The sequence below is a fragment of the Mus caroli genome, unplaced genomic scaffold, assembly GCF_978045245.1.
Source record: "Mus caroli unplaced genomic scaffold, Mus_caroli_1 scaffold_11, whole genome shotgun sequence".
NCBI classification, from domain to species: Eukaryota; Metazoa; Chordata; class Mammalia; order Rodentia; family Muridae; genus Mus; species Mus caroli.
In genome coordinates, this window is record NW_028227266.1 from 123,155,159 (window position 1) to 123,171,261 (window position 16,103).

At 53.4% G+C, this 16,103-nt stretch overlaps 1 protein-coding gene and 1 pseudogene across 4 annotated transcripts; one reads left to right on the top strand and one right to left on the bottom strand.

Annotated features, from left to right (window-relative positions):
• The first annotated feature begins 1,317 nt into the window (after positions 1-1,317).
• On the top strand, positions 1,318-10,558 carry LOC110301022 (serine/threonine-protein phosphatase 2A regulatory subunit B'' subunit delta). 4 transcript variants are annotated; one of them, XR_003837587.2, is made up of 14 exons: positions 1,318-2,325; positions 3,518-3,715; positions 4,010-4,113; positions 4,289-4,391; positions 5,022-5,096; positions 5,496-5,582; positions 5,986-6,142; positions 6,387-6,435; positions 6,713-6,802; positions 7,187-7,362; positions 7,634-7,752; positions 8,165-8,274; positions 8,507-8,634; positions 9,344-10,558. XR_003837587.2 is itself a non-coding variant. In XM_021171233.3 (13 exons), the coding sequence occupies exons 1-13, from the start codon at positions 2,083-2,085 to the stop codon at positions 8,568-8,570; spliced, it is 1,575 nt and encodes a 524-aa protein (XP_021026892.1). In that variant the 5' UTR covers positions 1,325-2,082; the 3' UTR covers positions 8,571-8,764. The 4 variants fall into 4 exon arrangements, 2 of the variants coding, with proteins under 2 accessions (XP_021026892.1, XP_021026893.1); XR_003837588.2 differs by having other exon boundaries at positions 1,319-2,325; positions 9,467-10,557; XM_021171233.3 differs by lacking the exon at positions 9,344-10,558 and having other exon boundaries at positions 1,325-2,325; positions 8,507-8,764.
• On the bottom strand, positions 10,084-15,566 carry LOC147002177 (uncharacterized; annotated as a pseudogene).
• Between the last annotated feature and the right edge of the window lie 537 nt (positions 15,567-16,103).

Sequence of the window (16,103 nt, forward strand, 5' to 3'; positions counted from 1 at the left end):
TCGGGGTTCAGAAATCTTTGTGGAAAAGTGTCAAGAGTTATTGGGTGACTTCAACAAAATAGTATCATTAAGACACAAAATGACTGATAATCATATCAGGTGCGCGTCCGAGGGTTGCTTATGAGTAAAATCCTCCACCCCGGCCGCCTCCCCTCTGCGGGCCCCCGGACCTCGAGCACGCGAGTAAACCGTGAGGCCAGGGGATGACATCAAGTGCGCACAGGCCCCTTCCTCGTGGAACCCCTGACCCCGCCCCGGCCCGCTGGACCCGGGACAGGACCTGAGCGGCAGCGGAGTTGTGTGACGTCACAGGGACGTTATACACCCGCCCCGCGGCCCGGACTGACAGAGTGAGGCCTGGGAATAACCGGAAGGGCTGACGACTGACAAACAGCAGGGACGGGGGCCACGCCCACCCCGGCAGGAAGAAAGTGGTGAGGTCAACGCTTCGGGCCCCATACCCCGCCCCAATCCGGGTGATTGACGGGAAGCGGAAGCCAGGCCACGCCCATGTCGGTGACGTCACCGCGTCCGTTTATTGCCTTGGCCCTGCCCCGTCGCCCCGACCACCGTCGTCCTCCCCCTCCCCTTACCGTCCCCCCCCCCCCCGGGTTCCCGTTTTCAGCCCCGAGCGGCCTGGGCGGCCTCGGCTCGGACCGGACCGTCTGTCAATGACAGCGGCGTGCGTGGCCCCGCCGGCGACATGGCCTGGGAACTCGCGGTCGTCTTCCTGCCAGGAATCCCCGCAGCGCCGCCGGCAATGACGTCACGGAGTGAGGAGCGAGCTGGGGCGGGGCTTCATGCCAAACACCGCGGTGGGCGGGGCCCAAGCAATAATTGCACCACAGCTTTCTGTCCTCTCATGAATATGTAAATGAGAGCCCTGCCCTCCTAATATCGATCGTATCGCGTTCATTTGCATATTCATGATTCTTTTGCATATGCATGAGCCACTCTTCTCCCCCTCAACATGCTCTGTGCTTTCTCCACTCTGGATTATGCAAATAAACCGGGAGGCGGAGGCATGGTGTCGGTGGGCGGGGCCAAGTTCATGGTGGGCTACAGCCTCTACATGACTCTGTGACCCCGGGATCACTTCCTGTCTGGACCTCAGGCTGAGGTCACTTCCTGTTTTTGAATAATTCATGAACTCACAAATCATTTGCCTGTGTGTATGCAAATGTAATGCTAATGATGATGGAGGGGCAGAGCCTGAGGAGCATCCAGGCGTCACACGGTGGGTAACATCAGGGGTGACATCATCTTCTAATCCAGCTTAGGGGGTCGATAAACGAAAGCACCTTGAGAATATAAAAACGAGTTTCATGAATATGCAAACGAATAAGTAAATAGATGCCAATTAGGCACCAATGAGATTTTTTTTAAAGCGTGGGCGGGGCCAGAAAGGCGGTGGGCAGGGCTTCCAAGATGACTGATGGCACCAGGCCATGCTTGCTGTCACACGTCAGGATGCGCATGCGCGAAGTCAGGCTGCTTTGTACTCTCCAGACCAGCACTTCAGCGACGCGCATATGCAGCCTACTTGGAAGTAAACGCAATGCGCATGTGCGCTGCCTGCAGCAGAAACCCAGCGCGCATACGCACTGGGACCCCAAGCCGGCGCACACCCCTGCGCATGCGAGTCCGTGGCCGGAGGAAGTCACTGCGCATGCGCGCACGGCCTCCACGCGGCTACCAGGCTTACTGATACCATCAGCCCGCGCCCAGGCAAGGGATTTTTTTTTTTTCATTTTTTATTTTGGAACCGCGACTGCCAGGCGTTTTCGGCTGCAACCCCGCCCCTTCCGTCGTCGCGTAACCCGTGTCGCCATCACCCGGAGCGCCGCCTCATGGAAGTCACGGCCGACTGAGGTTCCCCGCCGCACGTTCTTCGGGGTTCGCCCGACTCCCCCCCCATCTGTCGCGTCGGTGACGCCATCACTCCCCGCGCCTTTATGTTGATTTTTATTTGGAATCCTCGGCTATCGGAAGTATCCCACCGCAGTTCTTCCGGTCTCTGCCGAGCTCCGCCCCTCTGCCATCAGTCTCTGCCCACTTCCGGCCCGGCACCTTCTGGTTGCCATGCCGCCGCTGACGCCGCGGCTACAGCTGAAGGTGGACGAGCTCTTCCGGCGCTGGCTCGGTGATCCTCACACGCAGCGCGCGCTCAGCCACGCCCTCCACCGCATCCGGGACCCAGGGGCGACCTCTGACCCCGCCGCCGCCGCGACCCCAGATGCGGACCCCGTAAACACGACCTCCGACCCTAACCCCGCCCCCCGACCGCTGCCGCGGCCCGCGCTGAGAACGACGGGACCCAGGACGGTGAGTGCGTGAGGGACAGCCCGCAGGGAGAAGGGCCAGTGCGGGTGAGCCCGGCCTACGTGTCTGCGTACGAAGCCGTAGGAAGTAGATCCTGTCAATCACGTCCGAAGGGGAGGGACTTCCTGTCGTAGAAAGGGAATTGTTTCAGTCAGTCCTAGGAGGCGGTACTTCCGACTGCAGACCGAAAGTCTCTTGTCAATCATTCTGTGGGGGCCCCGACTCCCTCTTGCAGACGTTATTCCCAAACTTGTCCCGGGCCACGCCCACAGCCACGCCCACCGCGGACAGCTGTCCGGCCATGGGCGGAGTCACGTGAACCACAGCGACCCCGTGGGAGAGAAAGGGAAAAGCACAGACCCGAGGGAGGACAGAACCGCGGGTGAACCCCACGGTGACCCAGGTGACGTCATGACTGCGCTTCGGGGTCGCGGATCGCGCTGAACGCGGCCCTCGCGAACTGCTCGGGTCGCCGGGGTCGCAGGCCACGCCCACGGATTCGCAGTCCAGGTCCTACCCTGCTCGAGCCACGCCCACCATGCCGGAGCGCCCGCCCTTGCGTGCCCTGCGCCGTGACCCTGACGACCCAGCCGTGCGTCAGGCGCTGGCGTCGTTGGCTCGGGGCAGTGATCTGGTGTTTCCGTCGCGCTTCCAGAAGTGGCTGCGGGACTTCCGGCAGGTGGGCGGGGTCGGCGACGGCCGCAGGGGTGCGTCAAGCACAGGCTTATGCAAGAGTCGGCCACGCCTCCTGTCTGTGTGAGAGTTAAGGCAGGAGGGGTGGCCGCGCCTCCAGGAAGGGTCTGGGGTAAGAGTGACCGGAGAGGGAGTGGTTGTGTGAGATCGACGGGAGGGGGCGGGGTTGTGGTGAGAGTGACTTCAGGGGGCGTGGTTGTGTGAGAGTGCCTGCAGAGGGCTGGCTTTGCCTGAGGGGCAGGGCTGGGGTGAGTGTGACAGGAAGAGCATGTCTCCGCCTCTGGTGGGCGTGGCTCTAGTTATAGTTATGGCTGTTGGCTTGGCTCTGGTGGGCGAGGATTGTGTGTGACTGACAGGACAGGGCTTGTCGGTAAGAGTGGCTCTGGTTAAGAGTGAGATGAGGGGCGTGTCCTAGCCCCTGGTGGGTGTGGCTTGGCAATGACTGACAGTTTTTCCTCTGCCCCACTCCCCAACCCTGTGACCCCGACCTCTGGCCCCGCAGGTTCATGCCCACAAGAAGGAGGAGCCCTCGCCCCAGTCCCCACCCCCTGGCCACAGCGTCCCTGCCTTCTACTTCCCATGCGGTCGGCCCCCGCTCCTTCCCCAGGACACGGAGGATGTCATCGCCCTCGTGGAGTGCGCGTTCGAGGGGCTGCCTCGTGGGAGGGCGGGTCTGGGCGACATGGCTGTGGTTGCCAAGGTACGTGGGCAGTGTCTCGCGTATTGGGCGGGGCCTTGAAGGTGGGCGGGGCTTCCCCGGGATATGGGCTTCAGGGGATAGGAAGTTGGTGTGTCCCCATCCAGGAAGTCACTAGATGATGTCACTGCTGTCCTTATGGGCCGGGCAGTTGAAAGTGGGCGGGGTTTGAATCTTTAGTGTCCTTCAAGGTGACAGTGACATCTGACCATGCTTCCTCCCTGTCTGTCCATCACCTGCCTGCCTGACCCGGCCCCTTCCTCCGGCCCTGCCTCCTTCCTCCGGCCCCGCCCCCAGGCCTGCGGCTGCCCTCTGTACTGGAAGGCCCCGCTGTTCTATGCTGCGGGCGGCGAACGCACAGGCTCTGTGTCCGTGCACACGTTCGTAGCCATGTGGCGCAAGTGAGTGATGGACAGGGTGGCAGGGGCCTTTGGGGACTTCCTGTGACATCATCTCCCGCTGTCCGCCCACCGGAAGTCACCGCAGCGGGCATGGGTCTCAGGGATGGGGGCGGGTCCAGTAGCCGGGATGAAGTAAGGCTGGCCCTGCCCACCCCTTACCCCACCCACCCCACAGAGTCCTGCTGACCTGCCACGATGATGCTGCGCGGTTCGTGCGGCTGCTGGGCCGCCCAGGGTGTAGCGGCCTCATCCAGGAGGACTTTGTGCCCTTCCTGCAGGTGGGCAGGGCCCCGGGGGACCCCGCCCAGTCTTTCTGGCCGTGCCCTCACACCCCCACAGTGGTTGCTCAGTGATGTTACTTCCTGTCCTCACCACTGTGTGACCTCTGTTTCCTGTGCTGTGTGGGGCCACACCCACCCCGCCGAGGCCCCGCCCTTACGTCTAGGCCAAGCCTCCCTCGCTTGCCACAGCCCTGCTTCACTTTGGGTCCCCACCATGCTGTGTCTTCTACTTCCTGTACTGTGTGTGCCCCCCCCCTTTCTCCTGACCCCGCCCACTCCACTGACCCTTACCTGACAGGTCAGTTACATCACCTGTCCCCGGCCCTGTGTGTCCTCTGCTTCTTGTCCTGTGAGGGGGCCCTGCCATTTAGGCCACGCCCCTGTGTCTATAAGTGATGTCACTTCCTGTCTTTTTCCCTATGTGTTCTCTGCTTCCTGTGCTCTCTGCAGGCCCCGCCCTAATGCCTGGGCCACGCCCCATGCACTGTTGGTGCCCCTATATGTCAGTGACATCACTTCCTGTCCCTTACCCTGTGTGTCCGTCCTCTGCTTCCTGTCCAGTCAATGGCTCTGCCCACCCTGCCCATGACCCCTCTCCCTGACCTCTGACCCCCTCCGACCCGGCAGGATGTGGTGAACTCGCACCCAGGCCTGGCCTTCCTGAGGGCAGCGAAGGAGTTCCACTCACGTTACATCACCACAGTGAGCAAATACTTCCCTGAACACGCCCCCAACCCTGGGACTCGCTCACCCCTCCAAAACTCCGCCCACAGCCCTCTGCCACAACCACAGGGCCTTCAGCCACGCCCACAGCCATCAGATTCCTTGTGAATCCCTCTGACTGCCCTGACCACGCCCCCAGCGTCAGCCATACCCCTGTCTCCGCCCATAGCTGTTAGGTTCACTATGAATCCCTCTGACCCTGCCTCGACTCCGCCCACAGCCCTTGGCCACTCACACACATCCTGTACATTAACTGTGATTCCCGCCCTAGCCCCGCCCCATTCCCCCACGGCCTCGCCCCTGACATCAGGCCATACAGCCCTCACATTAACTAAAGTGATTCCTGCCATGGCTCTACCTCCGACCCCGCCCCTCCAGGTGATTCAGAGGATCTTCTACACAGTGAACCGGTCGTGGTCAGGGATGATCTCACGTGAGGAGCTGAGGCGCAGCAGCTTCCTGCAGGTGTGGGCGGGGCCGGGGTGTGGGCGTGGTCGTTGTTGCGGAATTCCTGTAGGAGGAGCTTCCTTTCTGTGGACAGAACCTCCCAGGGATTGGCAGGGCCTGGGTGTGGGCATGTCCAACACAGGAAGTGGTCTTTCATGAGTCCATGTCCATTAACCAGGCAGTGAGTGTGTCTTATACAGGAAGTAGACATGTCTTAGGGGGGGCATGTCTTAGGTGTGTGTGTTGTAGACAGGAAGTGGGCGTGTTATACAAGGAAGTAGCTGCATCTCAAGTGTCCTGCACAGGAATTGACCACAATTAGGTGGGCGTGACTTAGGCCGGATGTGGGTGTGTCCCACACCGGAAGTGCTCCACCCCTGGGTCGGTGGGTGTGTCCTGACCCTAGCACCCTCCCCTGCAGGCTGTGTCACAGTTGGAGGCAGAGCCTGACATCAACCGCATGACATCGTTCTTCTCTTATGAGCATTTCTATGTCATCTATTGCAAGTTCTGGGAGCTAGACCTTGACCGTGACCTCACCATTGACAGGAGCGATCTCGCACGCCATGGGGATGGGGGTGAGCTGTGGGGGCGGGGTCAGAGGGCGTGTTGAGGAGGCAGGGACTGTGACCCACCACTTCATGATTGGCATGTGGGTGGGGCTTTGTGTTGGTGGGGCCCAGGGGCGGGGACTGGGAGGTCGACCTAGGGCCTCAACCTCGTGATTGGCATGCACACCAACAGCGTGGGGGGGAGTTTGTGCATAGCCTCGGCCTCAGTGGGTGTGGCCACTACCACCCTGACCCTGCCCTGCTTCCGCAGCCATCTCCTCCAGAATGATTGACCGCATCTTCTCAGGGGCCGTCACCAGGTGAGCGTCCCTGGCGGTGGGCAGGGCCTGGGGAGGAAGTGATGTCACCTCTGGCCCCTCCCATCACCAAACCTCAATTCCTGTGATATCATTACTGCCCCCACTTGTCTGATGTCATCACTTCCTGTATGACCCCTTCCATTTCCTTGTGACATCATCTGCAGGCCCTTCCCACCCCTGACCCCTCTCCCTGTGACATCATCACTGCCCCCACACCCTGTGCAACCCTGGCAACTTCCTTGTGATGACCCTGCCACCTGACTCTGTGACCCCGCAGGGCGAGGCTGCCACGCAAGGTCGGGAAGCTGGGCTATGCAGACTTTGTGTGGTTCCTGCTCTCCGAGGAGGACAAGACCACGCCCACCAGGTGAGGGGCGGTGCCCCGGTTGGCCATGCTTGCTCTCTCCTGACTCCGCACCTTGCTGTTCTGTGGCCACACCCACTGACTGGCCACTTGCCAACACAGCCACACCCACATGATGCTGTGACTCCATCCCTGCTCAATCCTGGCTCTGCCCCTCTCTGACTGCAATCACTGATGCCATGACCCCACCCCATGAACTCTGACCCTGATCGTGTCACCCCACCCCGTGACCCTGTTGACCCCCGACCCCTCTAACCCCTGATGCCACCCACAGATGTCATGTTGTCTGACCCTTACCCTGTGACCCCACCTCTTGACTGTGAACCCCCCCACACACTGACCCCGCCCCTGTGACCTCTGACCCCTGACCCTCCCCCCACCCCACAGCACCGAGTACTGGTTCCGTTGCATGGACCTGGACGGCGATGGCGCTCTCTCCATGTTCGAGCTAGAGTTCTTCTATGAGGAGCAGGCCCAGCGCATGGCCGCCCGGGGCGTGGAGCCCCTCCCCTTCCACGACCTTGCGCGCCAGGTGCTCGACCTTGTCGCCCCACGCTGCCCTGGTGAGCAGGCGGCTGGAACGCCGACCAAGGGCAACCTCCAACCCCATGTGGGACTCCTGATCCCTGGGTTAGCCTGTGACCTCCATGGTGACCTCTGATCCTACCTCCCCAATGTGACCTCAGATTGCCTTGGGTGTGACCCTTGACCCCCGGTGACATCACAGGTGACCACATGTGCGACCCCAGTTTGACCCTTTACCCCGGGTGACATCACGGGCAACCCTGGTAGGGGCGGCCCCGTGCGTGACCCCACGTGACCCCCATCCCCCAGGCCGGATCACGCTGCGCGACCTGAAGCAGTGCGGCCTGGCGGGCGAGTTCTTCGACGCCTTCTTCAACGTGGACAAGTACCTGGCACGGGAGCAGCGCGAGCAGGCAGGGTCCCCGCAGGTGGGTGTGGCCTAGGGGGCGGGGCCTGGGGTGCGGGTGATGTCGCAGTGGGCGTGGTCCAAACGGATGGGGTAAGAGCGGGCACCAGGTGGGTGGGATTCGGGGGCAGGGCTGGAACGGGGTCAGAAGAGGAAGTTGGATAGACAGAAAGTAATGTGGGAAGTAGGGAGAGGGGAACAGGAAGTGACTCTGTCGGGACAGGAAATGCAGTCATAGTGCGTGTGGCTTGCATGGTTGTGAGCGGGACCCTGGTTTTACAGGGAGGTGAGGAATGTCAGGCACCTTGGGTGACAGGATGTGAGCTGGGTCATACATGGGGTCTCGGATCGAGGGGCGGGGCCTGAGTCCAGGCATTTTGGGAAGTGGGTGGAGTCAGGCGACCAGGGTCACCACATCCTGTCCTCTCCCACAGGACACTGACTCCGACCCAGCAGCATCCGCCTGGGACAGGTATGCGGCCGAGGAGTACGACTTCCTTGTGGCCGAGGAGGCGATGGCAGGGGACGACAATGATGACGAAGGGTTAGCATGCAGCAGGGGTGTGTGGGGAAGGTGGGGCCTACGGGGCCTGGAGTGGGGCCTGGGTGGGTGGGGCCTGTCAGCAGTCAGCTATGTCTACTGCCCAAGGACTTGCCCATTTTACCTATTCCACGGAGCCCCGCCCACTGTTACCTAGGCCCTGCCCCTCTAATCCAAGCCCCGCCCACCATTTCTCTGACCCTGCCCACTCTGACCATGGCCCCGCCCACCCCAGGTCCGACCCTGTAGATCTCTACGGCCTTGCTGACGAGGAGGGCGATGACCTGGAGCCTCTATGACGCCCTACTGTGCGCCCAGGAACTGCGCACTTGTGCCTCCCAGTGCTCCCTCCCAAGGCAGCAGGTGACATCGGGGGCTCGGGGTGTGGCCTCCTCCCCGTGGCTTGCAGCCCTTCTGTGTGCAGGGTGCCGCACACATGACATTTGTGGGTTTTTGTTTTTTTTTTTAATAAAAAGTTTGATTTGTTTTTTCACCCCGGGTGCACAGTCAGGCTCTCAGGGATGGGCAACATGGTGGGCAGTGGGCAGTCAGGCCAACCTCCTGTGATCCCTTCAGGACAGTGACACGCCCACTTCCTGTTTAGGACACACCCCACTTCCAGTGTGAGACACGCCCATTTCCACACTTTTCCTCTTGTTCTCATTGACATGCATGTCCCGCCCACTCATTAGCATGAAGCAGTTCTCTGTGGTCCAGCTTCTCATTAGCGTAGCCCTGTCCACCTGTTATGTTTTAGGTTTTCTCTGCAGGAAGGCACCTCAGTAGCATAAAGCTCATTCGCATGCGCAGGTCCATTTGCACGCACACCCTGTCCCCTCATTAGCATACTCATTAGTATGCATAAATGGCATGAACATAACAGGGTCGGGGTCAGGTAGGGTTGAGTTAGGGTTAGTGGTACATGTGTACATGTGTGTTCTGTGTGTACGTGTCCACATGTTTGCCACGTATGTAAATAGAGCATTGTACGATAGAACATGGCCCATTGTCAACTTTTAATTCCTACGAATGACAGAACTTAAAACATCACCTTTCTCCATTCTGACCACAGCAGTGTGTTTTCCAGAAGAATGGTCGACACTTAGTAGGGCTCAGTGGTCACACTCAGCAAATAGATGAGCGGTATGACCCCTTCCGACCAAAGGTGGTCACGTGTTTGTCCTGATGCAATTAGGACACAGAGGCCAGGTGTGCAGTGCCACCTTGCGGAAGAAAGAAGTCAGCGCATCTGAGCCGTCCTCTCCCACGGTAGCCGTGGGGGCTTCGTGTCCATGAGTGGGAGGAGACCTGAGTCACCCACACCATATGGCTCCTTTCTCAACAGAAACCCAGCCTCAGTTTTAAAGGAAATGGACACTTGATTTCCTGTAAGACTCGTGCGCATCCCTCAATCCGGCAAAAGTCCATAGGACTCTCAGTCTCGTGAAAATGGTTGGCAACCCCGGGTGCTGAACACCATTAGACAACTTGGGCCAGCGTCTTCCATCTAATCCAATGGAACAATATCTCGAAATATCCACCTAAAATTCACCTTAGTTATGGGCCTTTGGCTTGATACAGTCACAACACCAAGCAACTCAATCGTTCAAATCATAACACCCTGGACAAACTCCAAGCCAAGGACAACTGAGTGAAGCTTAGGAAAAGTTGGAAACAAAATGGTAGCAGGCATGGAGGAAAACAAACTAGAGTGCTCAGAAGATGCAACAAGTCCTCTGATCTTCCAGTGGGCAGTCACTATTCACCAAATGCTGAGAAGGAACACAATGCCTTAGCCTGCCTTTTTGACTCTCAGGTACATGGATTTGGCAGAGAAGCCTCCTCCTTGCTTCTAGGCACCACAATCCTTTGTTTTCCTACAAATAAAATCAATACAGATAAGTGCTTTTCGATCTATAAACTTTGGAATATTGGACTTTACACCATTTTTTGTCTTCTTTTGTTCTAGTGAGCTAGGTGGACACGCATGATGATGGGCTATTATGTTTGAGATTTTTCCAATGCAATATGAAATGACAAAGTACTTTTTTCTTTAAAGGTTTCCTCTATTACCATTTAATATGTTTGATGACCAAGCGAATTTATGAATATATATAGCCACAATTATATACATATGTGTACAGAGACACACAAATGCATCCCTTCACACACACACATGCACACACAAAAAGAATACATGAGTACACACTTGTATAAACAGGTACTTTCCAGAAGTACCTACCATTACTCAAATTCAAAACACACATGCTCAAACACCCCTGGGTAAAAGCACAAACACTCTCTCATGCACACACACACACACAGAGAGAGAGAGAGAGAGAGAGAAAGAAAGAAAGAGAGAGAGAGAGAGATCTATGGAAAGGCTGCTATGTTTCAGCACATATCCTGTCACTTGAGGAACTAGTGGACCTAAGATGTGTAAAAGGCTCTTAGATTAACCCAGCCTTTGCTGCCCTGGCCTGTACTTATTTCCTTATCAGGAACTTTTCCATGAAGTACTTGCTGATCCTACAAGTATTGTATAAGGTCTGCACAAACAAGCTAGTCCACACCAGACTCAAGGTCCTAAGAAAGAGGGTTCCAAGAACATCTTCCAGCAAGCTCGAAGTTGAAATATATTCCGCTCTATAAACCTACCTTGGCTACTTCTCAGAAGACCCTGGTAGCACCAATAAAAAGAGTTAACAATGGTTATTATCCAGGAACTTTACAACACATTGCAGTTCATGTGATATGAAAACATCCCTAACGTCAGTCAAAAGGAGGCTAGTGAATTTACATGCAATGTTTATTTCTAGAATGCAGTACTCTGAAAAATTATCAGGTGAATCTGTACTGAATCAAAGCCAAGCTCATTATATACTAAGCAAAACAATGTCAGGATGAGGATGCACTGTGCAATTCCATGAATCCTCTTGGTGAAGCCAGTAAGACACACCGTGAATTTCTAGGAGGTTAACTTAGTACAAGAAAGGCAAAGAAGTTTAACTTTTTTTTTTTTTTTTTTTTTTTTTTGGTTTTTCGAGACAGGGTTTCTCTTTATAGCTCTGGCTGTCCTGGAGCTCACTTTGTAGACCAGGCTGGCCTCGAACTCAGAAATCCGCCTGCCTCTGCCTCCCGAGTGCTGGGATTAAAGGCGTGCGCCACCACGCCCGGCTAACTTTTATTTTTAAAATAAGTATATTGTGTAACTTTCTGTGTCTTACTAAAGACTTTAATTATAAAACTATAAAATTGGAGCCTGCCCTACTGTCCTAGGAGGGGACTGGGCCAAAGCCCCTCTGAGTGAGTTTCCATAGAGCTGAACAGAGGACCTGGTTCCTAGATAATTCCAGAAGTGGAAACCTGAGGCACCTCTCCATACCATAGAGCTGAAAGGGTGTGCTATCAGGGGTCCAGGAACTCCTCTGCCTAGAGTGGCAAGCTAGAGGTGGCCAACTGGGAGGGGGAGCAGAGGGAATGGCAGAAATCAAGTTCCTTCAAAAGAGGATAACTCCACAAAAAGTCTTGGAAATGATCACAAAAGTGTACAACTGGATGAGACATAGGAGAGAGCCTGGATAAGGTGCAGGATGGTTACATAGGTTTGACTGTGTTTATGCTTAGATATTAGGGCAACCTGCCCCTGATGCATCATTCATCCTACCTGCTGCTGCTTGGTATATAGGTCTTTGATCTTCTAGCTGCCTTCTTTACATAGTAAATTTGTTTCTTTGTTGCATTCTTCCAATGCAATCTGCTCCCCTAGCAACTGTCTGTTCTCCTTCCAAAACATCCTGACTTTGTGCTGGATGTGGTTACATTAACTCAGCAGGTGGCAGTTCCTGAAGCTGAGCCACAAATAAAACATGGTGACTCCAGGCAGTATCCATCTTCCTCCCACTCCTCCAAAGACCATTTCCCCAGCATGGGCCCTGATCCCCAGACAGCCCCAGACAACTATCCAGATTGGCCATGAAACATAACATAGAGGGAGGTCAAATTCAGAGGACAGCCACATTCCAGAAGACTCAAGGTACTTCTGGAAACCCTGACACCAACAGGGACTCACGTATCTCTCAAAAGAGAACATGGGGTCCATGTGTGCTTATATGTCCATGGTATAAAAACAAAACAAAACAACAACAAAAAAAAAACAACCAACCAACCAAACAAACAAATAAACAAAAAAAACATCTGTAGGTATAAGGCAAAACTTCTCTAGGAGAGAAGAGACCCAAGCAACACACAGTCATTCTATATTTCTCATGGAAACCTCATCTATGAATCTACTTTCAGAGCCCAAGAGGCTCAAGGTTGATTGATATTTCCATTATGGTGTAAACCTTTTCTATCTGGAGGATACTTAGTTGGAAAGGACAATGACTTGAGGGGCTCAGAGACTATTCACACTTGGTCAAAATTAATCCATGATGTTAAAATCTTAGAGCCTTACTTCGAACAAGGCAGATTTTCAATTTAGAGGCAAACAGTATAGAACCTCAGCCCTCACTTTAGTTCAAAGACAAGGATGGGCAGACACATCCTATACCTAGTTCTTGGGTCATGACCCTCTTAGTCACTCATCAGTAGAATAGATTTTCTTTAGTCAACTCCTTGTCGTGGGGCATACTCTTCAGGTCAGTCATCACCTGGCCAAGTTGCATTTCAAGCATGAATACCTCAAAGTTAATCCTGTGACAGGGTATGGCCCAAGGAGCAAATAATCCTGTGAACTAAGGATACAAGTTTCATGTCAATTCAAATTGAATCATGGAAAACCGCAACTCATATATTCCATGGCATAGCTCCTTGTTACTGGTTCCACTTTGTGCTTATTAAACTGATTACTCTTGGCCTGGGGCCATTAAATCCAAGGAAGTAAAGGCAGGGAGGTGTCCTGCTTGAGTTCCCTGAAGGGGATCAAAAGATTAGACTAGCTCTCCAAGAACTTTCTAGGAACCTGCACTATAGGCCTGGGTCCACATTAAATCTTTATAACTCTCCTCCTGTTTTTAGACAAGAAATTGTCCATCCTTGGTTCTATTGCTGCATAAATTTCCAAAGGACATAATCATATCTACAGGGAAAAACCTTTATAATATACAAAAGGAGATTCCAATGTGCATCCAATGTGAGCACAGAGGTCAAAAGTCCTGTGCTGCTCAAAATGAACCTTCCTGGATTCCTCACGGTTATTGCCTGGAAACTGAGTCAGGCAAAGCTAAGGATCCAACACATTACAGAGACTTTCCAGATGTTAACCAAACACACACACACACACACACACACACACACTGAATCTCAATCAAAATGTTAAATAAATACAATGATGTGGCTTGATATGATAGTATAATGAACAAAATTTGAGAAAAGAAGTCATGAACTGCAGCCAATCCAGTTATACTGAGAGGCAGTATGTTAGACCAGGCCCCTCCAGCTGATGACATGATCAATTGGACCCTAAATACCTCCAGGTCAGTTATAAAACTGATTGGCCATAAACACACGGTACCAAACAACTCTCACAAACCATCACCTGTGCAAGCTTCTTAAAGGTAGGATGAGAGCTTACACATTACTACACTTATACCCTGACTGTGATTCATGCCACAGGCTCTGAATTACTTTTGGAGGAATCAAAAGTGCCTGTGACACCTATCTCACTCCTATTTGAACATCAAGTTCTGTGTTGAAACTCCTATCAGCCAAAGGAATTTGGATATTCCAACCGTCCGGAGTTGTAGCCTCCCATAATATGAGGGAATCTAGGCTAAACAGGGAGGGTCCAAGATAGTCAGCAAAGAACTGGCCATAATGACTACCTGTTGTTCAAATCCTTCTTAGTGTAATTGGCCAGGATTTCCTGGAGTTCGTCTCTCTCATTTGTGATGCTCTGGAGATCTCTTTTGAGCTTCCCCAGCATCTTCATTCTCTCTCTCCTCCTGCTCATTGATGGCAGAGAATTTGGGTGATGCCTTACCAACAGACCCTGTAGGTTGTTAAAAATTAGTAAACTTGTAGAGATAATAGAGCTAGGAAAGGAGAAACCATGCTTTATCCCACACAGAAACCCAAGGAAGAAGAAAATCTAGAGACACCAAGAATCCCTGAATGACCAGGAAAGCTATCTTCAAGCTGATCTCCTCAACTAGGTCCCTGTTCCCAACCACCATCACTAAACATATGCCTGACTCTCTATTGCAATCCCCCAAGCCCTGAACTGCATAAGCTGCCCCAGGCAAGAAAAAAATGGAGGGCATTATCAGCTCATATCTGACAACATAGTCTGTACTTATTAGCACAAAAAAGATTGACCATAAACACCAGCAACTAACATCTCCCACAAGCCAACTCTTTTCTGGGCTGCTTAAAATGTGTGATGAGAGCTTATACACTACTACAATATCCCCAGACTGTGAATCAGTCCACATCATATGTTTTCAATAACAAAGTGTCTAAGACTGTCGCGTCCCTCTTGACCAGCAAGCAAGACGCAACCACAGGTTCTTCTTAAAGCAGTTTACTCAGGCAGCTACTCTTTACAAAATCCCCTTCCAATTCCCCCGAGCCTCTCTGGGTATCTCCACTTTGTTTTTCCCCACTCAAGCCACAACCATGCCCCCACCAATCACCACAGGTCACAGCACCTCACCAGGCAGGTTTGCTCAGCCAATCAGGGATTAGGGGCGTGCCATCCACCAAATATGGGCTTGTTTACTACCTGGAACAGACTTCCATCTGTCCGCTGGCCAGGGAGTCCAGAATGGCTCCCCACATAAGACCTTGACTCATGAGCAGGGGAATATACTTCTCTGTTCTTAGCATCACATGCTCATGTAACTTAGAGAAAACTATATCAGGATGAAGTGCTTCAACACTCTGTCCTGAGATCAACACTTTGTTATTCTCACAGAGGTTGCTCTTTGTATAATTTGCCATTCAGGGGAAATCAAGATCACTCAGCAAAACAACTGCAGTCTTGTCAATTCCAGGCTGTCTGTAAAACGAATCATCAGACATTCTTGACTCTGGTTCTACCATTGAGGAATCTAAAGGATACAGATCATAAACTCTATTCCTGGAAGGACCAGCCCAAGCCCACATCCTCCAGGTAGCTCAACAAACATTGCCTAGGATTCACTGTGCCTTCCCCATGACCAGTTCTTTCTTGTCGTTCCCCAACATGACAGAAGGCCAGCCTCCTTCTGCCTTGGTCTGGTCTCTGTGTATATTCTATTCTCTCTCCAAAATACCCTGAGGAGCATGGACAACATGCCTACTTTTGAGCACATTAGGATCTGAAGGAATACCACACAGGCAGCTCTTGTTCCCACAACACTGGAAACATCACAGAAGATTCCAGGGTTCTCCTAGATAGAAGAGATTGTCCAGGGAAGTGACTACTGATGATGTCACTGGGAATTTCCATGGCCTACCTGCTTATCAGCTTGCCCCATCTTGAGCAGCTTCTGAGGTGCTCTTTCCTGGAGTTTCTCTTTTGACCCAGGGGATACCCCTTGACATCTTCAGAAGCTAGAGATTTCTCTCTGATTCACTACAAGTCAAGTGCTTTGAACGGGGAGAGTTTGTTAGTGGCCTGGCATGGGTAGCTCATCTTTGTTAGGATCTAAAGCTCTAGGATTCTTGGATGAGGGAGATTCTTCCCCAGTATAAATCTACTTCTGGGCTCCTTTCATGTAACATACAATCCAATTCCCCAGGTGGACCTGTTTCCCAGAGGCCAAAAGTCATTCTCCTGCACCTTTCCTTTAATGCAAGTTGGATTATAGTTTTTAGTGTGCACATGCTTTGGGAGGAGACATTGTTTC